The sequence below is a fragment of the Watersipora subatra genome, chromosome 3 (genome assembly GCF_963576615.1).
Source record: "Watersipora subatra chromosome 3, tzWatSuba1.1, whole genome shotgun sequence".
Taxonomy (NCBI): domain Eukaryota; kingdom Metazoa; phylum Bryozoa; class Gymnolaemata; order Cheilostomatida; family Watersiporidae; genus Watersipora; species Watersipora subatra.
This window is the reverse complement of record NC_088710.1, coordinates 63,912,099-63,936,834: the sequence shown is the minus strand read 5'-3', so window position 1 is coordinate 63,936,834 and position 24,736 is coordinate 63,912,099. Positions and strand designations below refer to the sequence as shown.

The window sequence follows — 24,736 nt, the reverse complement described above, 5'->3', positions numbered from 1 at the left end:
GAAACTAGCCTGTAAAATACCAATCAATTCTTTAACTACAAAAGGAAATACCTACAACACCTACGCAACACTTTTGCTGTCTCTTTTAGCTATGTATTTGATGGTAAACTTATAAGCACATCATTATTCTGGTAAGGCTTTGTTCACTATCGTCTATCGATCACCTGTTTCACTCGCTTAACTAGTTTATTTTAGTTTTTAGCATGTTGTGAATCTGTCTCTTTCTGCCCCGGGTATTACTAATAAAGTAGTTCCGCAATAATAATTTGCTGTCTGAAGTATATTAGTGTTCAGGAGTATCTACATGGCAGCCAAAGATATTCCGGACTCGGTAGTTTAGGGAATCGGACAAGCTTGGAACTAAACACCATCAGTCGTGCTCAATTCGATTCTGCTTGTATTTAGTTGGTAAACTTATAATAGGATTTTGTGATATTTACTCGATCTCTTCAGAAACGGTTGATTCAATTGTGTTTCGAAATTTAGTAATCTTGACATCGTTCAACAATAGAATCTGAAATAGTTGGAACGAGGTTAATTTGGTGAATTCATTTTGCACTTGTGTGGCCGCTCCTTGCAAATTTTAGTTACCTCAGTTGAAATGTGTGCATTTATGTTCAGTTACCCTGTGATCATCCCTGTGGTGGAGGTTTCACTATTTAGCATTGGCATTGTTGGGTGAGAATTGATTGAAAGCAAGTGTAGTTTGGTCAACATTTGAATGAGTTTGTCGAAAGAAACTTGGTGTAATCCTCAGATCAAAAAATATAATGGATTTCCATTACACGCTTGTTCAAGTGGTGCATCATGTTAAACATCTGATGGATTTTTATTGCTGCATCTATCCATTGCATCATTCTGCAACATTCTAACATATTTAAGAACAAAAAGACAAACTAGTAAAAAAAACATCAAAATTTTAAATGCATACTGTACAGATTAAAAATTAGTAACAAAATAATATGTTAATAAATAATATAATAATTAATAATAAATATTATGAAAACACTACTAGTTTAATGGCTGTACTAACTACATGTGCCATGATCATTCCATGGCTGGTCAACGTTTATAATCGTGTAGCCCAGGTGTTTATTGAATGATCTAAATGCTCCATTCACATGAACAGTTCGCTATCCTCTTTTTATTTCTACTCCTTAACAACTTCTCTCATGTTAAAACAAATGCTGAAAAACAAGAGTTCACAATTGAGTTACAATTAAAACTACATTTACGCTATTTCCTCACTCACAAGAGGAAAAAACTCCAAATGCTAAGTCACGCCGACTATGCAGTACATTTCACTTGCCTTCATGAACAATTAATCAAGTTATTCAGCGGGAGCTGATGGACACAAGATTTGGCAGCTATTATGCAAGTCTGTTCTGTTCAGACCAATGTCTACAGCTACTGTATCTCATGTTAGTATACTCTGTTCAGACCAGTGTCTACAGCTACTGTATTTCATGTTAGTATACTCTGATCAGACCAGTGTCTACAGCTACTGTATCTCATGTTAGTATACTCTGTTCAGACCAGTGTTTACAGCTACTGTATCTCATGTTAGTATATTCTGATCAGATCAGTGTCTACAGCTACTGTATCTCACGTTAGTATAGTCCTACTCTGATCACACCAGTGTCTACAGCTATTGTAGTAGATATTGGTAGTCAGTAAGCCATTTGAGAATCTTTCTCAAGTGTTTGGTTTTTATTTACATGTTCACAGAGTAGTCTACAGAGTAGTCTACAGAGTAGTATACAGAGTAGTATACTGAGTAGTATACAGAGTAGTATACAGAGTAGTATACTGAGTAGTATACAGAGTAGTATACTGATTAGTATACAGAGTAGTATACAGAGTAGTATACAGAGTAGTCTACAGAGTAGTATACTGAGTAGTATACAGAGTAGTGTACAGAGTAGTATACAGAGTAGTCTACAGAGTAGTATACTGAGTAGTATACAGAGTAGTGTACAGAGTAGTCTACAGAGTAGTATACAGAGTAGTATACAGAGTAGTATACTGAGCAGTATACTGAGTAGTATACTGAGTAGTGTACAGAGTAGTGTACAGAGTAGTATACAGAGTAGTATACTGAGTAGTATACAGAGTAGTATACAGAGTAGTGTACAGAGTAGTGTACAGAGTAGTGTACAGAGTAGTATACAGAGTAGTATACAGAGTAGTATACAGAGTAGTATACAGAGTAGTATACAGAGTAGTATACAGAGTAGTGTATAGAGTAGTGTACAGAGTAGTATACTGAGTAGTATACAGAGTAGTATACTGAGTAGTATACAGAGTAGTATACAGAGTAGTGTACAGAGTAGTATACAGAGTAGTATATAGAGTAGTGTACTGAGTAGTATACAGAGTAGTATACAGAGTAGTATACAGAGTAGTGTACAGAGTAGTATACTGAGTAGTATACAGAGTAGTGTACAGAGTAGTATACAAAGTAGTATACTGAGTAGTATACAGAGTAGTGTACAGAGTAGTGTACAGAGTAGTATACAGAGTAGTATAGAGTAGTGTACAGAGTGGTATACTGAGTAGTATACAGAGTAGTGTACAGAGTAGTATACAAAGTAGTATACTGAGTAGTATACAGAGTAGTGTACAGAGTAGTGTACAGAGTAGTGTACAGAGTAGTATACAGAGTAGTATACAGAGTAGTATACTGAGTACAGTCATACTTCGACTTACGAGCTTAATGCGTTTCGAGACTGAGCTCGTATGTCAATTTACTCGCATGTTGGTGCAATTTATTTATATATAGAACAATTAAATATATATTAATTGGTTTCTATACTTTAAAAATGCAAATAAAACACTCAAAACAAGATATTGTAACAGAAAAAACATGTTGGTTATTGTCCTAACTTACCACATGCTTTCAAAAAGTATAACAAATAAAAAAACAATGCAAGGAAATGTGATTGATTAAAATGTAAAATTAAATACATACAGTAGCAGCTAACGCTAGCATTTGCCAGGGAGGGAGATATAAGTGTTATTCTTCATTACAACAGTTGACTTTAATAAATTTGGATTTTATCAGTCTTAAAAAAAAACTTAAAAGCAAACCTAAAAGCAAACTTTCATTTTTCGTAATTAAAATTTCTTCGGCGTTCACATTTGGAAGTTTCTCGCTAGTTAGCTAATTTTTCCTTTGTTTCGCTTTCACGACTAGCCGGCCGTTTTAAAATAAACCTATCTAAGGACGTTTGCTTTTGTCGCCCTTTCAACGTGTTGCGATTAGGACGAACACTGGTGTCGTCACAAAGGGTTAATGCACGACCACTAGCCAATTTGTCCGAAAGTCTATTTTTATAGATAGCACCGGCCTTTTCACATAGGCCTTTTCGCCTTTATCGAAACATCGTTTCAGTTACGCTGTCACCGGCCCATTGCTTATCTTTTATCCAATGCCTGAGCAGTCTCTCCATCAGCGGTCGTGAAGATCGCTGCGTCGTTTAGAAACTAGGATTAGTCCTTTTGCAAACTAAATGCCCTGAATATAACCCTTCAGTTTGATAATTGTAGATGTATTTCTGTCATAGAGCTAGATCAATCACGAATACACATTTCGCATATTTTACAATATTTTTCCGTTTAATGTCAATTGTTATCATTTGCTTTTCTTTCCATTATCTTTCATTTTACTGGCAAACTTTCGGTCTACGCACCGTACTTTTAATTCACATAATTCTGCACTGAAAATTGCGCACAGAAAACACGGTACAAAAGTATAACCTGAGTAGTTGAAAAATACAGAGTGATGCTGTTCTCATAAAACACCTCCGGCATACTTTGCAACTGATTCACGTGCTCGTATCTCGAACATTGCTCGTATGTTAGTGCTAAAACTTGCTTAAAAGCTGGCTTGTATCTCAAGTTTCTCGTACGTTAGAGCACTCGTAAGTTGAAGTTTTACTGTAGTATACTGAGTAGTATACAGAGTAGTATACAGAGTAGTATACTGAGTAGTATACAGAGTAGTATACTGAGTAGTATACAGAGTAGTGTACAGAGTAGTATACTGAGTAGTATACTGAGTAGTATACTGAGTAGTATACAGAGTAGTATACTGAGTGGTATACTGAGTAGTCTACAGAGTAGTATACAAAGTAGTATACAGAGTGGTATACTGAGTAGTCTACAGAGTAGTATACAGAGTGGTATACTGAGTAGTCTACAGAGTAGTATACAAAGTAGTATACAGAGTAGTATACAGAGTGGTATACAGAGTGGTATACTGAGTGGTCTACAGAGTAGTATACAGAGTAGTATACAGAGTGGTATACTGAGTAGTATACAGAGTAGTATACAGAGTAGTATACAGAGTAGTATACAGAGTAGTATACAGAGTAGTGTACTGAGTAGTATACAGAGTAGTGTACAAAGTAGTGTACAGAGTAGTATACAGAGTAGTATACTGAGTAGTATACAGAGTAGTGTACAGAGTAGTATACAGAGTAGTATACTGAGTAGTATACAGAGTAGTGTACAGAGTAGTATACAGAGTAGTATACAGAGTGGTATACTGAGTAGTGTACAGAGTAGTGTACAAAGTAGTATACAGAGTAGTGTACAGAGTAGTGTACAAAGTAGTATACTGAGTAGTATACAGAGTAGTGTACAGAGTAGTATACAGAGTAGTATACAGAGTAGTATAATAGTACATTACGAGTTATATGTCATGTTTGCAATGAGTGGAACTTGGCTCATAACATTGACAGTGTCAGCTATTAAAAACAGTTTCCTTATCTCATTGTTTTTAATTTCGCTGCAATTTCTGTTAACTCATTCATGCATTTATCAGAATCAGTCCGCCTTTCCTGCTGATAGATCTAATGTCATGGTCCAGCGTAGGTTTCAGCTGACAACTTCTTCCACGCTCTGGGAAATATGCATTACCAGTATGGTTGTTTTGATTTGGAATGTAACAGGTCTCTTGAATAGTGCAATATTTCCAAACCATCATTTATTATCTTTAGCTGGTCGAAAGATTAGTGACATGTTTTGGAGCAGATGATGGGAGCTCATGCTAAGATGTTTGTTAGTAGCAAGATGGCTTGCATACCTAGCCTTTGCTATTTGGGATAATATGCTTGAGTTGAAGTTGAAGGCTTGATTATTTGAGGCAATATATCACCTGATACCTGACAGTCGGGTATCACGTGCTCCCCTCACATGATGGCTATTAATTACACTTCTCAAGGGCTCCTTTACCCATCTCCAGACTCTCTTGTTTTTGGCACACCGTCTCATTAGGCTGAATAGTATTTTTGATATTGTTGTTTTTAGTTACACGGATTATACATTCGCGAATTTTTAATCAATCCAAAACTGTTCGGGAACTAAGTGGCTAATGGACAAGATTAATGAGAGGTGAAGGAATAGGGCATTCCTCCTTGCAACTGAAGAGCCTACGGCGGTGATAGGCCAGCATTGTTGAGAGATTTTTATATGTCCATGCTACCTGTCTAGTCCATCTCTCCGTCTGACACCTCCAATACATGATTTGAACTGATCATTTTTGTGATAGATATTTGTCCTTGACTGAATGCCGTTGCTATTTGCTGGGCTAGCATGGTGTAAATAATGGCAATATAAGCCAACCAGCATCGCTTGGCATGAGAAAATACTTTCAAGCATTTTCGCTTCCGTTGTTAGTCGGTGCTGTGTATCTCATAACATCTGCAAATAATTTTGCAGAAACTCGAAGATCAGTTTATGTCAGAAAGGAAGAAGCAGGAAGACTTTTACGGATCTACTCTTTGGGGCTCTGAAGGAGCGACTGTTAAAGAGTCAGAGAAGGCGGAGAACAATTTCAGCAACTCGCATGCTTCCGCAACTAGCAAGAATTCTACGGCCATCTGAGCGGGCTGTCTTCTAATTTTGGAATTGTTATTTAGCTAGCTCACTCCGGCAGCAATATTTCACGCGTGTGCGCCAACTGAGGGTATTTATGACAAACTTGAATGTTCATGCCAAAGGCCACCGTCTCCAATGAGTATAACTGCTTGCCAGAACATTTATAGACAGCAAGTTTCTTGATATCTTCTTTGCTTTTCTGTCACTTCCATGCTTTTCTAGCCTGTTCCTGCATTCATTGGCTAAATGGAATTCATTGTTTAGTGTTGTACTTTGTTTTTTTTTTCTAGCAGAGTGCTGTTAATCCTCTGTCATAATAGAGCATTCCTAGGAGATTTAATTTGCTCATTACGCATGTGGTGTGCATCACATAGCAGATTTGCAAGAGAACGCGACTTACAATAGCTCATTATATTGCGACTACAATATATTTATCTTTAGTCTCCTTGATGCGCCTCTAAACTCAATTTATGCTTACAACTTGACACCATATATATAAATATATATATATATATGGTGTCAAATTTGGTATTGTAACCTTTTATTATGTATTTCCTATTAAACTAAATCTTATGCGTATACTATATAGCTTACATTGTTATTGTTATCTATTATTTTTTTATGACTGAGAATATAGAATATAGTCTTTGCATGCGCCATTTGCTTTTTATGCAATATAGTCAATAAATATAGTTACACATGCGTTAGCACACAATGTTCTTTTTCATAAGCTACTCTGTTAGAAATCACATGTGGCGTTTTACAGCTGGGCATCTATCTACACTGTCTGCCTACATCACTCATCTAAAATGTATATTTACATCACTCATCTAAACTGTATATCTACATCACTCATCTAAACTGTATATCTACATCACTCATCCAAAGTGTGTATATACATCACTCATCTGAACTGTATATCTACATCACTCATCTAAACTGTATATCTACATCACTCATCTAAACTGTATATCTACATCACTCATCTAAACTGTATATCTACATCACTCATCTAAACTGTATATCTACATCACTCATCTAAACTGTATATCTACATCACTCATCTAAACTGTATATCTACATCACTCATCTAAACTGTATATCTACATCACTCATCTAAACTGTATATCTACATCACTCATCTAAACTGTATATCTACATCACTCATCTAAACTGTATATCTACATCACTCATCTAAACTGTATATCTACATCACTCATCTAAACTGTATATCTACATCACTCATCTAAACTGTATATCTACATCACCATCTAAACTGTATATCTACATCACTCATCTAAACTGTGTATATACATCACTCATCTAAACTGTATATCTACATCACTCATCTAAATTGTATATCTACATCACTCATCTAAACTGTATATCTACATCACTCATCTAAACTGTATATCTACATCACTCATCTAAACTGTATATCTACATCACTCATCTAAACTGTATATCTACATCACCATCTAAACTGTATATCTACATCACTCATATAAACTGTGTATATACATCACTCATCTAAACTGTATATCTACATCACTCATCTAAATTGTATATCTACATCACTCATCTAAACTGTATATCTACATCACTCATCTAAATTGTATATCTACATCACTCATCTAAACTGTATATCTACATCACTCATCTAAACTGTATATCTACATCACTCATCTAAACTGTATATCTACATCATTCATATAAACTGTATGTTTACATCATTCATCTAAACTGTATATCTACATCATTCATATAAACTGCATATCTACACCACTCATCTAAACTGTATATCTACATCACTCATCTAAACTGTATGTTTACATCATTCATCTAAACTGTATATCTACATCATTCATATAAACTGCATATCTACATCAATCATCTAAACCGTATATCTACATCACTCATCTAGACTGTATATCTACATTATATCATATACACTCATGACCAAATAGACAAAAAATATTCATTTTTGACAGCCTAAAAACTCACGAGTGTGCATCGTGGATTATAAATGGTTGGCCTATCATATTAATAGATTGTGACCAAAATAATCCACCAGGCTAACGTGCAACAGGTACTGAATGTGCTAGATTAGCAAATGAGTGTCCAGTGTGAGTTTTTTTGTTCATGCCCACCAACCATAAATCATAGCTTGTTGATCACTCATTGGTCGGTTGCTTGCTTAAAACACTCACATCATGAAAGTTTCTTATAGTATTACTATGTATGTGGAAGGGCAGACATACAACCATGAATTGTTGGTTCTGCCTCATCTTGTGTCTTGCTACTATTTATGAACAGTATGGGTGGGCAAGTGGCAATCCCTTCAGGCATGGCCACAACACACCATCTAATCAGCGCCGAGGTTATATTTCTATTGTTCCTATGGATGATGCTTCAAGTGAGTGTTTTTTTTATTTTTCTAAAAAATATCTTCATATACAATTTTTTTAATCCAGCATTCAGGCAAGTAGTGATAAACATCTTTGAAAGTGACACTGAGATTTACCTTGTGAATGCTCAAGCACAATGTAACAATAAAGGAAAAATAAAATTATACAATATCTTTAGTCATGCGGAAGTTGAATAAGTAAACTGGTAATTTTATTAATGAGATCTTTAATTAAATTAAATTTGTTCAAATATGCTGATAATGTTCATATCAAGTCTCATTTTTCTAGACATTTTTGAGTGTTAATATTTTGTAAAATGGTTTGGAATCTTACAACAAATACAAATTTTTGCAGGTTTTGCAGGAACCGGCAGTTATCGAGTTCAACGCACGGACATTTTCCAAATCATAGATCTTGAAAACATTGACACTGTTGAAGTACAGTTTAGAGATTATGGTGAACAAAGCGGTAGAGACGAGTTTTTAAACGACATCTTTGTTGTGCGACGTGTAAGTGAAAATCGCTCAGAAACTGTACTGTCCGAGTTCAATATACCATCATATAGCTTCTACCGGAAAGGAAGACGATCAGCTGATATTACAGAAAACTGTATGCGGTGGCTTCGCAATCTCTCGGAAGATGACTACTTCATGTTGAAATTCAGTAAGATCGGCGATACAAACAACAGGCGATTCGCCAACAATCCAGAGGAACAACCTTCTATTGTACTTGCAAGTTCAACACTCCCCAAGCCTAGAGAGCCACCAATCACCACGACGGTTTCTTCCGACAGGTCACTACGACAGAGACGAAGTCCAAATACACAACCGTGTCCAAACAACTCACCTGATGGTGTCGAGTGTTGCTTGCTCACGTTACCGTTATCTGGTAACAAAACTACAATATCATTCCTCATATTGGAAGAAGATCACATTGTGGGGTGTGCTGGAGGCTGCTGTAAGTCCAATTTCTCTTTCAAATTCAGAGAAAATGTAGAATCTTCGTAGAAAACTGTACAAAAGCTTTATATAATCATCAATTATGGGGCTCTCTTGTAAGCATATGAACTTTTTAAAAAGTGTTTTATATTAGTTTTTTAATCTTTTTTTGCAAGCATAATAAACTGACAATTCAATGACCTGATTGAAAATATGAGCGCTTCCAGTACAAAAATAGAGGCTCATTACAGATTCGTGTAGAGATCTGAGCTGTAAAAACTGAATGATCATAAAAATAGGTATGTCTGGACAATCTAAGCACACCAAATGGTTTGTGTAACGCATTGTTATTATAATACAGCAATCACCTGTGCCAAATATTTTGTAAAAAAAGGCCGAGAATAAAATTTGTACTTTTGGAGTTTTTTTAAGGATTCTTGCACTCCAATGTTTGATGGTTTTTTAAGAGTCACAAAAGTTTGTTGTGAAAACAGCCGAATTCTTTCTGCCACCTTTATTTGCTAGCAGTTTTATAAATTGTATTGAATGCCGAATTTGTGCAAGTGTGTTATTTTCTCATATTGCAGATGATAATCCAGAAGATATGGTTTTTAAAAGAATTTTTAATAGCAAGAGCACAAACTGCTGTAAAAACCACGGACCACTCACAGAAGTACCAATTAGATATTCGACTGCCAATAATACGGTGAGAAGTAATATGCTGTTGAATGCGTCTGCTTGTCAATGTACTTAGTAACGAAGAGTACTCCAAGCGCTAAGACGATCTCATGGAATTGGCCGACTCTACCGACTAGCTGACTAAATCATGTGTGTGCCATTACAGATAAGGCCTTACCCTTTACTACCTCAGTGTCCATTGGCAGAAAGCAATAAATTATTTTTATGGTAGTGTTCAGGTGAACTGTCTACCAGTGTATAAACTGTAGTGTCAAAATATATATTTTTTGTATCGAGTATATGTTATGTATTTATTCCTTTTGTAATGTAGATATAACAATGTTGTTGATTTTTGATGACACCATTTCTGTTGATATACAAGCTTGTGCATTACAGATCAATTAATGGTCATTTTATGTAAATATCTTCTCTCAGAAAATAAACCATCGCAAGTGTCGACTTAATATTCACACTTAATAATATTTTACAGTTGATGATGCGTTGTTCTGCAGAGACGTCGACATTTATTTATATTCATTATTAATTTTGTTATGATTTGCCTTGCATTACCTTTAAAGAAGCATTACTTAGAGAAATTCTCACTTTTTATGCCTCATGTTTTGAAGATCAATAAATAATATAAATATATATGCATAGATATACAACAACATTACATTTACTTTATGTTCCATTATCTTATCAATAAGCAATTCAATTAAAATTACATGAATTAACACGGGATCATTATAGACTTCTTGTACAGAAGTATATGAACTAACTACATTGTGTAATCTTGCCCTGCTTGATTCATATTTTTACAATCTAGCTCCACCCCTCTACAGATTGCAATATTTATGTAAAAAAATCAGTGTTCCATCAAACAGCTCGAATAACTTGCTACAATATTTATCACAATAAAAGACAAAAATGCAGCAATCGTGGTCATACACCCCAAAGTTACTTTCTTGCAGTTTATAGATTTGTTTTGAAATTTCGTTAACCCAAAGATTTATTCGCTGAAAGTCAAAAAGAAAACAATCTCATCACCATCATTGCAATGAAGAGACCAGCCTGCGATTTTACTACGTCACACATCAATCAAAACCAATTTAAAAACACGCATTAAGTGGCAACTCAAGCCATCACATCAAAGGCTCAGTTTCTGTATGATGAAACACTGGTCTAAAGCAGACTTTTTGAAATGCCAAGTTACATTCAAGTTAAACATTAATAAGAACTGAAGAAATATTTCTCTCTATATATCTTGGGTTTCACTGTTTAATATTTTAACTTTTTAGCCAGGTTAGCATAACTTAGTGAGATAACGTTTATATTATTTATAAGGTTTATATTATGTATATAACTTTAATGAGATACATTTATAATATATGTAATAGATATAATGGTTTATATTATGTATTGCATGTTCTTTTGTGTCATTGAATCAAATTTGTAGATAACTGACTAATTGATGAAGTAGCCTACAGATCTGAAACAGTTTACTTGTAGCAGTTGATAACTTGACATTAATTCTAAAAATAATGCTCAATGATGCTGCATTTCTCACGAAAAAATTTACAAAGTGTGTACAACATCAGCGCTTCCTTCCAATACCAAATCTTGTATAACAAATCAAAAAGGATCGACTAGATTCTGCAATACAAAATGCAGTCAACTAGCTTGAAACCTATTGGTTAAATATGTACTTGTATTGCATAGTATCATTTAAAAATGGTCTGCAGGTGTTGGTTATTTATGATATTGCATTTTTTGATATTAAGATATCATACCGGGTAACTTTGGAAACAGAAATAACAATCTTTGTACTGCATAACTTGGGATGTGAATGCAGAAAGAATGTATGGCTCTTCAACTCTCCATAGAAACTTTTTCAAATTTAAGTAAACTAGAATAAATTGTTTGTGCTGATTCACAGTTGGGTTTTTATATTCCTCTTAAAAATTCTGAAATTTTTTTAGTTGGGCGTCAAATTACCATGAGCCTAAATCTCAGGTGTACACATTGTCAGCTAACTCATCTCTTCTCATCTTTATTGAGGCAGCCTTTTAAGTTTGAATTAAATTTTCTGCCAGTATAGCTCTCAGACATTAATTGTCATACCTCTACGCATCGCGTACATGACAATAAATCCTTGCGCAGTTTCTGACAATAGTCCTTTTTTTATCAGATTTCAGTTAATACGGTTTTTGACTTGCAAAGGTTTCACAACAAAACAGCCGCTTCTTAATCTCAAATATAAATGAAATATAAAATCTGTAATCAGTTTAAAGTTGCTGGGCAACAGCATTGCTTAGCGATTGAAATTATTAATAAATTATTGGCCCAGTATAAAGGTGTAATAAATCAGTAGTACAATAGTTTGAGTCACACCCTATCACATGTTTCATTAAACATAGAAACACCAACATTCTCGTGTCAAAAATCTCATGTAAAAAAGGGAGTTTTGTTAGAAAATTAGGAGATTAATTGCAAGTAATAAAATGCTTGTGAAACAATAGCTTATTGCGTATAAGCTCTTTCATCACTAGAGATGATAATCTCTCGCTTTAAATGAAACCTTACTAGGCTGATGTTATCATTGCAACATGTGTGCATGCCTTGTAAAGAGAATGATGAATGGAAGTTTCATTGTCTAATGTTGACCTTACGAATGTAAGTTGATATACTGAGAGAAGATTTGCATTCATAGACTGATGCCCAAATTGAACAAGAAAACTAAATGTAAGTCACATGGTTCAGGTCATAAGATGGCATCATGTGGCGCACATCACCAGGTATCTTTTTGTTGTTTTTATTCATGCATGCACACGCTGCAAATTCTACGTCGAGGCCTTCCTGATCAAATTTCAAGTCGACTTCCTGATCAAATTCTAAGTTGAAATCTTCCTAACGCTGGGCAATGCAGCCATCGATGTCTATGATAAATGTCAAAGCCAGGTAGCAGGACTATGTTCTGTTATGAAAATGTCTTTTCAAGTCAGATGGTTTAATACTAAAAAGCTTGTGAAGTTCTTTTTATTGAGTTTTTGTTAGTTTTAAAGTTCATCAATTTTTCATAATTATTTTTATGCGAATTGGTGCTGATTGATCTAAGACCAAAATTATATTTGCCCAAACCTGGTGCTTTTATAAAAAACTACACATATTTTACCATCTGACCTCTTGATACATTTCTAAGATCTTGGCTAATAGATGACATGTTGTATTTTGTTATGATTGTTAGGAGCAGGGCTTGTTTAAGCACCTTCAGCAATGACAATGTCGCATAGATAAATAGCATGGCAACCTAATTTTTTCCCTCCCAATAGTAAATAATGCACAGACTTATAAAATTAGAAATCAACTGCAGAATCTGATATAAAATAGAATGCAGCAGATAAGGGAGGACAAGTATGAAAAAGAATAAGAAATGACAACTCCATCACAATAAGTTTCTGCTTGAATTTTTTCGATCAGCTAATTGAAGGGCTTTACATCATTGAAAATCTAAAATAATAACAAGCTCAATATATTTTGAAAATATTGTAAAATATTGTTTGATTATTAATATATTAATAATATTAATTAATATATTTAATTAAGTTATAAAATCTGATTTGGAAGAGCTTCAAAAGTTTTTTGCTCAGAGAACATCATCCATTCTACTTTTAGAATCTCTCTCTTTCTGTGCATCCATCATTTCAGCTTCTTCTATCATGTTACTCGCCTATTAGAGAGACAAAGCAAATGTTAAGCGAAAGAAAAACCAGAGCTGTTATCAGACTACTATTATTCTGTTATCTGTTATTCTTGATAATGAAAACCACCATACTACTTTTGGAAGTAGAAATTTGATTTTAGCACTCACGAGAATTAAATGGTTTCATTGCAAACTGAACCGTAATTATGACCTGTTACCCTAAAGCAGGTATACTTGTTTAATTCATTGCTAATTGCTCAAAATATATTTCACACGGTCTGCCTCACTCCTCGTTAATGAAAGTTATGAAACAAATGAATAAAAAACAGGACTTGTCTGAGACTCATCATTTTCTGAGTGTGCAGAAAGAGTGTCACATTTAATAATCCATCTATATGTAAACTGTCTAAACAACATATCTATATATAATAAACAGCCTACACAACATATCTATATATAATAAACAGCCTACACGACATATCTATATATAATAAACAGCCTACACAACGTATCTATTTATAATAAACAGCCTACACGACATATCTATATATAATAAACAGCCTACACAACATATCTATATACTAGAAATTCCCCTGTCAAACAGCCCACGACCAGATAATGGAATAAGTGATAATGGAAAAAAGAAAGGGTAGTGCTGGTTGTTGAAAAAGTAGTTGTCAGCAGGAATTCACAGAGTATAGTGTAAATGAGAGTTGTTCGAGATGATATAAAATAAATTTGAGGGAGCACGACTTCAAAAAGGAAATTGTAGTAATCTAGGAATTTGACAGGGGGAACTTGTTGGCACGTATGACATAGTTGTATTTGAGCATTGTATGTAATGAAATGTTTCTCATTACATCCAGTATGTGTGAGCTGCGATATGTTGTTGTCAAGTCGGCCTAGAAAGTTGTTACGCAGTTCTTAAAAATCAGGACAATCTAAAGATTGAAAATGAGGAATGTGATGAAGGAGGTCAGCATTGGGAGAAGCAATATTGTTTTGTGCAATATTTTCAGGGTCAATGATGTGCATAAAATCATGATCATCATCTGGAAACAAAAGGGCTGCCAGGTCCATGTCATTTACATCGCCTACAACATCTACTAAAAAATTCTCTGAATCAGATGAGTTGTTGTTATTAATGTGAGTAGCGTGTTGTTGAACATTAGCATTTGATGTTGATGGTTGCCGTGAGGACCTTCTGTTTATTCTCCTATTGAGCTGTAATAATTGAGAGATACCTGGACGGCCACTGCGTCGGCCACGACGTGGTGTTCTGGGAAGTTGTATGTCCATGGTAGTTGTCAAGTTGTTTTGAAATTAATTTCAAAAAGTCAATTATGCAAAACAAAAGGTTGTAAAAAAATCGCACCTTATCTACTACTATCTCAAACCTATGTTTTACAACAATAAAATGAATATTAATTAAAGCTGTAGGCCTAACCTACTGTAATGTATATAATTTAACAACAGCAATAAGGAAATATGTTTATTATATCTCTGAAATGCAATATTAGAAAAAAAAATGCCAAGCTGCTGTGTAATATACACAGTTTGAAAGTTGGTTGTGTTGAATGTAGAAAGGTTTTGATAGCGATTTAGCAGAAAGTAAGTATGAGCGTTCACGCGTCTGGAAGTTTTCTGCAAACTGGAGCAAAATAAAAAAATGTTCAGGTCATGTAGTTCGGCCCTAGCTTGTACATAAGATATAAAGAATTTCGGCTAACCTTTTAAATAATTTAACGAAACCTTCGATAATTGGAAAAAAACATAGGCTGATAAACTGTGTAACACAGTTTCGTACCTGTAAATTGGTCTACGCCTCAAACGGTCTACGTTTATTACAGAAACCTTCAGATAAATAAATTTGAATGATTATTCTTATAATAATTTTATAAAGTCGAATAATTAAATATTTTTGTGAGATATTAAAAACGGAAAAATATTAGAAATCTTCGGCAATTAGACAATGCTATAAACTGGTGAAATGAGCACGTTTTTCTCGTGAAATGTGCCCTGCTTAATAGTTATACTATCTGTCGTGTGGCTTTATTAGGGTATCGTTGGCCGGTCTTAATTTTGATTAAAAAAGCTTGTCAAGTTTTTTTATTGCGAATTTAGGCCAAATTAATCTGTCTATTTGTGTATAATCCGATCAAATGGGTAAGGTTTAGGATATTGTCTACAAATAATAAAGACTTGGTAACATATTCAAATAGGTTTATATGTGTTTTGTATCGTTATTATACTTAAACGACTCCATTGAAAAATGGTTACATTTGTTGATGAGATTTCGGAACAAGGGTTTGCGACAGTGTTGATGAATAATTTTTGTGAGTTGTGTGCACATGCATTTATCATAAATCTCTCAAACAATCGCTTCGCTCGTGTTTGGTCGTGGGATAATCAACAGTCTAAACAACATGTCTATATATAATAAACAGTCTAAACAACATATCTATATATAATCAACAGTCTACACAACACATCTATATAATCAACAGTCTAAAAACGATATATATATATACCGGTATATGTTGTATATTGGCGTATACCGGTATATGCCATTTGACTACATAACCCAACTGAACCAATCTGACTCAGTTGTACCAATCGGACTGCGGTGCTCCGCAAATAATCTGAACTAAAAAGCCATAGTTTTTAACCATCCCAGTGGGACAAAACTCACCCATAGATAGAATGTAGCAGCTCCAGCTGATACATCCCTGACATCATCCAGTTCAAAGGCAGCCATCTTTTCTTTGGCTCTATTTGCAATATCCATTTTGGCAAGTAACGATGCTGGATCATATTCTAGACAACGCCTTTTCAGACCCTCCTTTCCTGTCTTTCCGACCAATGCCTGCACTTTCTTCTACTCCTAGACACACAACATTAGGAAATAACTTTAAAATAACCCTATGGCTATATAAGCGCTATCACAATAAGCAAACTCTACAACTGGCAGCACATGAAACTGCACGTGTGTACCTTGGTTTCTTTCTCAGCGTGACCAAGGAGAAGAAATGTCCCGACCATGACAGATTGCACAATAACTGGTGGAGCAGAATAACTTCAAATTTCTGCCACCGTCGACTGCTTTAATTCTAAAATTTCCGCTCGTATTCTTTCCAGTCGTCGCAATCGGAGAAGTAATTTGCTGGCTTCAATCATTTCTGGTTGCATGTCTTGCTCGAATCCATTTGTTTTCACAAACTTCATCGCTTCTTCCAGTTGTTTGACTTGTCGAGCATCCATAGCATCATTGAGACCTGCATAATAAACCATAGTTTATAGGTACCTGTATAACAAACTATGGTTTATAGGTACCTGCATAATAAATTATGGTCTATAGGTACCTGTATAATGAACTATGGTCTATAGGTACCTGTATAACAAACTATGGTTTATAGGTACCTGTATAATAAATTATGGTCTATAGGCACCTGTATAATAAATTATGGTCTATAGGTACCTGTATAATAAATTCTGGTCTATAGGGACCTGCATAGTAAACTATGGTTTATAGGTACCTGTATAATAAACTATGGTCTGTTATAGGTACCTTTATAATAAACTATGGGTTATAGGAACCTGTATAATAAAGTATGGTCTACAGCCCAGGTGCCCAAATGGAGGCCCACGGTCCTGATCAGGCCCTCCAGCCAGGCCTGCCAACCCAAGAGTGGGGCAATGCGTTAGATTTAGTTTTGGGGCAATTGATGTATCAATGATAGTATATATAAAGTTGTGGAAATTGGGGCAAATATCTCACGCATTTCCATTTTTACTTTGTGGTGATTGCGTGAGTCTGACGCTCAATGCGTGAGAGTTGGCAGGTATGCCTCCAGCTGTTTTTATCAGGCCACTCAGCTGTTGTGATTTTTTTCAATGTTTAGCAAATTTTAAAGAGTGTTTGGCAACGCATTATTGTTATTGTATCAGTAGTAATTATTACCGTACTTTTCGGACTATTAACCACACCGCTATATAAGCCTTATTTGATTTATTTAAAAAAAACGGTTATAAAACAATACATAGGCCGCACCTTTTGTATATGCCGCAGAACTCATGAAGGCGCTTTTATCAGGTCAGCAACTTTGCTAGTTAAAACGGAACAGTGCCGTTCGGCACTGTTTCGTATTAAGTTATTAACCAACGCTTTTTAACCCAGTGCCTAATGGAACAGTACCGTTAGGCATTGTTTCGTTTTTTCTTTCACCGCTTGAGGCGCACTAGCCGAAGATTCCTGTTAATGCACCCTAGCGGAGAAAGAAAAAACCGCATACCTACCTAATAGCCGCAGTCTCTAAATCAGCCGTATGGCTCAGAACATCGAAAAAAGTAGCGGCTGATAGTCCGAAAAGTACGGTAGTTATCTGAAATCACCTGACAAGCATTATTGACAATAGTGAAGTTTAGTTTTGCATTAGTGTGGGAGATTTCTCAGCATAATTGTTTGATTACGGAATATCCAACAGTCCCCCATTTGAGATTGGTTCAACTTTAGTTTTTTACCTACAGGGAATTTCCCAGCTTGCGTTTTCAAGACTTCTACTATGACTAATGACTTGAAAGAATAATTCGTAAGCAATCATGGCTCAGAGATTAGTAGACAGAGAAAACCGACGTTTTAATCTAGAATGGACTACACAATTATTTTTTTCATAAATTAAAAGAGAAACTTATATGTTTGATATGCAATAAGTCAGTTGCTATAAAGCCCATAAACAAGGTAGCAAATGTCAAAACCATCCTGACTATGACGGAAGATTTCCTTCAGGTACAGCTAGGAGGCAAGAACAGCTTGATAGATTAACAAGGCAGGCTAATGGACAAATGGCTATGATGAGGGGAGCTACAAGCTTGCAACAAAGAGCAGCTACCGCTGGTTATAAGGTTTGTTATAAAATTGCCAAGGAAAAGGCTCCACACAGCCACAGCCAGGCCTGCCAACCCAAGAGTGGGGCAATGCGTGAGATTCTGTTTTGGGGCAATTGATGTATCAATGATAGTATATATAAAATTGTGGAAATTGGGGCAAAAATCTCACGCATTTTCATTTTTTCTTTGGGGTTATTGCATGAGTCTCACGCCCAATGCGTGAGAGTTGGCAAGTATGGCCACAGCGAACTGTTCAAAGAGACAAAGAATGCATGGTTTCAGCCGCTCAAGCGCTCTACCTTGAAAAGCTAGATATTCAGCAAGCTGTTCAGTCAGTACCGCTATCTAGGAATACGTGTGCATGACAGATAGAAGCTACTGCCAATCGTGTGAATAAAGGTGTCATATATAACTTGAACAGGTGTGAATCATTTTCAGTTGCAGTAGATGAGAGTACCGACATAAACGATGTTGCTCAGGTGAGTATGTTTGTTCGGTATTATCTCAACAACAAGTTTACTAAGGACCTCGCAGCAGTTATTCCACTGACGGAACGTACGACTGGAGAAGATATATATCATTCATTCAAGGCTTACATGGACTCCCATAAAGTGTCAATGCATAAGATAATTTCTGTAGCAACAAATGGCACCCCAGCTATGGTAGGTGTATATTCTGGTTTTGTTAATCACTTGAAAGATAGCAATCCTCAGATGATTGCATTTCATTGTATCATACACGAAAGCATTCTCTGTGCACAACTGAAAGATGAATATGGAAGTCTTATGCTGGACATAATGAAACTAATAAGCTTTCTCAGATCAAAATCATCTCTACGACACCGCCAGCTTAAAAGATTTCAACAGAGGTCTGATTCTCAGTGTGATGAATTGTTAGTACACAACAATATCAGGTTAGTACCATATTGCTATCTTCGAATTATATTTGACATACTTATTTTCATTACATTAGGATGAGGTAACAAAGCACTGCAAAGTTGTGAATATTGTCAATTATTTTTTCTATAAAGTGTACTTTAATGTACTTGTGCAGATGGCTGAGTAAGAATAGAGCTTTGCAAAAAGTATGGACTGTAAGACAGCATATTGAGCAGTTTTTTAGTAAAATTGGAGGAGATGCAGCAGAACGATTCTTAGAGATTCTCAGATCGGAGCATTCACTGGGAGACATGGCTTTTCTGACAGACATTTTGGCTCATCTGAATGACCTAAATTTGAAGTTGCAGGGCGAAGGTCGTAATGTGGTAGAACTCTAGCAGACAGTAACATCTTTTAAAGACAAACTCCACTGCTTTTACGAGGACATAAACAGTGATACGAACCACTTTCCAATCATCAGAGAATTTGTGAATGGTCGTGATGATGTTGTGGACTTTACAGCAGCACGCGCTTTTCTCATTGATGTTTCTTCAGAGATGGAGCGTCGCTTTGCTTCCTTCGATAGTATCAATGGCATTATTGAGCTGGTTGCGTGCCCATTTCAGGCACATCAGCTTTGGAAAGCCCAAGTTAATAACTTTCCTCATGTTCAGACACTTGGCAGAACTAGAACTGTGTGATTTAAAGGCAGATATACTGGCTAAAGCTCAATTAGCTGGGCAAGCTATTGTAGGTTCTGAACGCAACCTGTTGTACAGGAAAAGTATTGTATGCTATGCAATATGGCAATGCACTTACTTGCTTTCTTTGATACAACCTTCTTGTGTGAATCAATGTTTCAAAGCTGACATTTATAAAAAGTAGGTATGGGAGTGTACTGACAGAGGGACATACTCAACAGCTCTTAGCCGTAGCAGTAACCAAAGATAAACCAGATATTGCAGCAATAACTGCAAAGCAAACTCGCTTCCATGTGTCTCATTAATATTACAGATACTTCTTCTGCGCAGTAGATTTTGTTGAGAATAAACCTACATATGTTGTTATGTTACACCTTGTTACTTTCGTGTTTATGTTCATGTATATATGTTTACTTACACATTACTTAAAATACACATACATATATACAGCTATATTCATGCCTGGCCCTCCTGATAAGGCCTGGTTACCTGTTTAGCCCTCCAGCAAAAGTATTTGGGCACCCCTGATCTATAGGTACCTGTATAATAAACTATGGTCTATAGTTACCTGCATAATAAACTATGGTCTATAATAGGTATCTGCATAATAAACCATGGTCTATAGGTACCTGCAGGTAAAAATGAAGAAAGGCTTTATGTTACTTTCTAATTGATAGATAAAAAAACTGCGAAATCAGCAACGCAATCTTTTTCTTTAAAAAGAAAAATTGGAGCGTTAAAACCATCATCATTGATAAATTTGTCAGCAAGACATACTCATTACTCGTACTGCATCATCACTTAGTTTTACATTTTCTACAAAAGTTTAATTTGGTTAGAAATTGTTTTTAGCAACTGAAAAAGACAGAAATATCATACATAAAATTAAATTCCTATGGAAAGTAAGATGTCTAGGATGAACTATGATGTCTAGTGCGCGCTCAGGTGGAAGCTAGACACTACGCTAAAGCAGCAGTTGACCTTATTCAACTCCTTAACTGTTACCTGGAAATGTCGGTTAAGCAAAAATTTATGAAGTTTTTGCATCGCTTTTGTATGATCTCAACAAGTTGACCAAACCAATGTTAAAAAATACACTTCTGACTATTTTATATGCGTAGGTAGAAGTAAACACAGATCTGAATATAGGCCTCCACACTGAGATAAAACCCAAGGTAGACTAGATGTGCGACCAACATTGGATAGACTTATACGATCTTTAGCGGAGGCTAATTTTAGTAGCTGCTCTGCGACAGGAACATCCCCATCATAGTCCTCCAACTTTGCTTTCTTAAATTCATCAACTCCTGTCTTGAGAGGAACCCGTTTCCTCTTCTTGATTGCCACCTTGAGATTTGCCCGAACCTTCTTCTCTTTCATCTCCTTTTGTCGTCGAAGTGCTTCGGCCTCCTTTTCCTCAAGTTCCTTTTTACTCTTACTATCCTGTGCTCTCTTCCGTAGCTCAACTGCCTCACGAGCAGCATGTTTCGCATCAGCCTCCTCCTTTGCTGCAGCCTAACCAAGTACAAGATTTACTCCACTCATCACAATGTAGGTTGCCTTTTTGACAGATATCATTTGTTCCTACTTGGCTTGGCTGAGTAACCATGATGTCACAACCACAAAACTAGCTTCAGAGGATGGTATCACATAGTGAATACTCAAATATGGGTAAAGTATCATTAAGAATATATCGGAATCCTTACCTCAGCGGTTGCTTCAATATCTTTAGCTTCTTCTTCAGCCTTTCGTCATTTTTCCTCAGCTTCCTGGCGGAGTTTTTCTAGTTTTTCCTACAACAATTAAAATAATAGATAAAATTAATAACTAAATCCTACAAAATATACAACAAAATGAATAACCAACCGCCATTGCCTTATTTTTAACACTTCCAGCTAATAAAGCAAGGAGTTCCTGAACTTCTCTTTTTTACTGTCGTCATTATATAGGTTTCAAAATAGACCTCAATTCTTAACAGCAGTAACTAGTAACTATGATATTGAAGTCTAGGTGCTGCAAGAACGATCTGTCTCTAATGTATCAGAACAATCATTTCCATACCTACATAATCTTATCCATTTAGAGGTTAAAATTTTCATATCGCAAAACAAATAATATAGAATATTTCAAAGAGCAATATTAATTTTGCAATCAAGAAATTAGTTTTCCAATTTACGCTACTGATATTATTATAATAATTATTGTTTGACCTAATTATGACCACAACTACAAAAATTGTATTCATATGATAAGTCCTTATCAAGTCCTTATCAAGTCCTTATCAAGTCCTTATCAAGTCCTTATCAAGTCCTTATCAAGTCCTTATCAAGTCCTTATCAAGTCCTTATCAAGTCCTTATCAAGTCCTTATAAAGCCATGCAAAGTCATAAACTGAACTTCTCGCGTATGAAATCTTAAACAACAATAATACATATTTATTCAATTACTGTCAATCAATGTTTTTTCTCAGCTGATTACAGGTAGCACATTCCAACTATAAATGGATTAGTGCATGATAATGTATCATCAATTTCTAACAGTGAAGTGAACAGGACTACAAACCTCCTCTTCAATTTTCCTTCGATCGTTTTCCTCCTTTTCTCGTCGGTGTCGTTCTATAAAGATGTGAAAAGCGGTAAAACGTTACACATTAAAATACAACGTGATGAGCTAAAGTTTATCTCTGGGGTCAGAAAAGAACACCAAAGCTCAGAGACAAGTCTTAATGATAAAACTGTATGAAATTCATGAGAGTAACTTTAAAACAGAATATACAAATATAGAAGTAATGAATGCATCTCGTTCTTCCTCGCTTTGCTTTTTTTCTTCCTCTTCTCGCCGTAAAGCATCTGCCTAAACAGAAAAAATTAACCAATCAGAGCAGAGAGTGACTTTCACAGTTATTCAGATGAGTTATTAAAATAACTTTAAAAGCTCTTTGTAAAAAACATTTATTATAACGGCAGAGCTGAGCATGTATTTTATTTAAAGGAAAAATAATTTTATTTGACTATAAACGGTTTTGTTTTGTTCATGGACTACTTTATCTGAAGATAAAAACTTTTATAACCATGTTTTAATTTTTACGTTTTAAATTCAGAGCTGTGGATAAACTGCATGTCATTTTATAGAGTAATATACTAAAATGAGGAGAAGAGTTCTATGCAAGAATGGTATACTGTACCTCAGCCTCCTTGATTCTTTGAGCCTCGGCTGCTTTTGTCTTAGCCTATAAATAAAGGTGAAATTCTGAAAATATTAGCCAAAAACGACTAATTACCACTAAAACTTATTTAAATGGCTGACATTAATCAGAAGCAAATATATTGACAAACCAGATCGTCTTTTTGCTTGTTTTCTTTAGCAATTCTATCTTTTTCTTCCTGAATCCGTTTCTGCTCCTCTAATAACTTCTGTTTGTCCTGCTCTAGTTTCTCCTTCATCCTTTTGCGCTTTTCTTGTTCTAGTCGCTTTTTTCGCTCTGCTTCTATAGAGCAAAAAATAAAGATCTTACAAGTTCGTTTTTCAATGTACCACCAACCTTGATGGCAACCTTGAACACCAAGATATTTTAGAGGAAAAAAGATAATAGCAAATATTTCTAGAATAACTCAAACCTTTTTTTTTCTCTTTTCTTCTTCCACTTCAAGCAAAACGTCCGTACGACATGGAATGTTGCACAAATCTACTTCTATTTCAGCAAATGATACTTTAGTGCCAGGTGCAGGTCGAGATTTAGGAAAAGATTCCCACCGTTGCCAGGAAAATTGTTCGCCATGAACTGATTGCATAAACCATCTAAAACAAGATGATCGAGTTTAAGTAACAATTTTTGATAAGCATTTGACAACAAATTGAATAGTAATGAAATTTAAAGTGGTACTTTAGCACCTTGACAAATTGACCAAAATTTTACAATTCAGGTTAATAAAGCTGAAGCTTGCCTAGCCTGAGCTTCTGTAATTGTGTTTGTTGCATCAACATCCAACATCGAAAACTCCCATCTAAAGTCTTGCACAAGATAATATTGTCTGTCCATTTCTTTGAGTAAATCAAGAAACTCCCATTCTTCACAGAAGTTGGGGTCTAGACATGTGTATTGCATTGCCGCTTTCACCTAGCACCATAAAACCTTGTTCGTGTTATCTTTTGTAAAAGTATTATAATTAGCAAACATGCATTCAGTATTAATGATTAACAAGCTTAATTAAAAACATTAAAAAGCTTTACAAACCTGAGGTAGACTAATTCCTCCCATTCTAATCATTTCATGGGCAGCCTGCACATTTTGAGGAAGCAATTCTCCTGTTAGTTTTTCATCCATCATAACAAACATATCAGCAACAGCCTTATCCCGGCCTTCTTGCCCTTGGGTAGTTTTAGAGGTCATAGTGATTTGAAACTAGAGTTTAGGGAGGATGAAACGAGTCTAAAAAGTTAATTTGTAACTTGTTATAGCTGGATGAAGTATGAGTGGACATGATAATTGTTAATGCAATTTGTAAATCTTGTCAAAGTATCTCACTGCATAAAGAAGCTACAAATAACAAAACTTTGTAGTGTGAAGTCGTAGAACTTGGTCAAGTGTTTTAAACCTGATGAGAAGGGAGCCTCAATAACCAGAGAGACACGTAATTGCTTGTTAGAACCAAACAACATGCCT

General features: G+C 35.3%; 3 protein-coding genes, 1 long non-coding RNA gene and 1 pseudogene across 5 annotated transcripts in view; 3 read left to right on the top strand and 2 right to left on the bottom strand.

The window, feature by feature from the left end:
• LOC137391841 (serine/threonine-protein kinase 10-like) overlaps positions 1 to 6,590 on the top strand; it is a 78,847-nt gene extending 72,257 nt beyond the window's left edge. For both annotated transcript variants that reach the window (XM_068078385.1, XM_068078384.1), the window contains one exon: positions 5,725 to 6,590. In XM_068078385.1, coding sequence (XP_067934486.1) covers positions 5,725 to 5,889 — 165 coding nt within the window. In that variant the 3' untranslated portion in view covers positions 5,890 to 6,590. The remainder of the gene's footprint in view (positions 1 to 5,724) is intronic.
• Positions 5 to 4,658, bottom strand: LOC137392237 (guanine nucleotide exchange factor subunit RIC1-like; the record flags this gene model as incomplete). Its single annotated transcript, XM_068078903.1, has 4 exons — positions 5 to 9; positions 2,507 to 2,599; positions 2,700 to 2,712; positions 4,599 to 4,658. Coding segments are annotated over 4 exons (171 nt in total), but the record flags the coding sequence as incomplete, so codon positions are not given.
• Positions 6,591 to 8,132: 1,542 nt separating the features above from the next.
• LOC137391450 (uncharacterized) lies at positions 8,133 to 10,565 on the top strand. The gene is made up of 3 exons (XM_068077932.1): positions 8,133 to 8,299; positions 8,646 to 9,248; positions 9,817 to 10,565. Exons 1-3 carry the CDS (start codon positions 8,149 to 8,151, stop codon positions 9,981 to 9,983), a joined length of 921 nt encoding a protein of 306 aa, XP_067934033.1. The 5' UTR covers positions 8,133 to 8,148; the 3' UTR covers positions 9,984 to 10,565.
• A 2,544-nt stretch (positions 10,566 to 13,109) lies between these two features.
• Positions 13,110 to 24,463, bottom strand: LOC137390869 (caldesmon-like; annotated as a pseudogene).
• LOC137391843 (uncharacterized) lies at positions 18,344 to 19,795 on the top strand. Its single transcript, XR_010978179.1, has 3 exons — positions 18,344 to 18,509; positions 19,315 to 19,407; positions 19,548 to 19,795. It is a non-coding gene; the product is annotated as an uncharacterized lncRNA (long non-coding RNA).
• Positions 24,464 to 24,736: the final 273 nt, after the last annotated feature.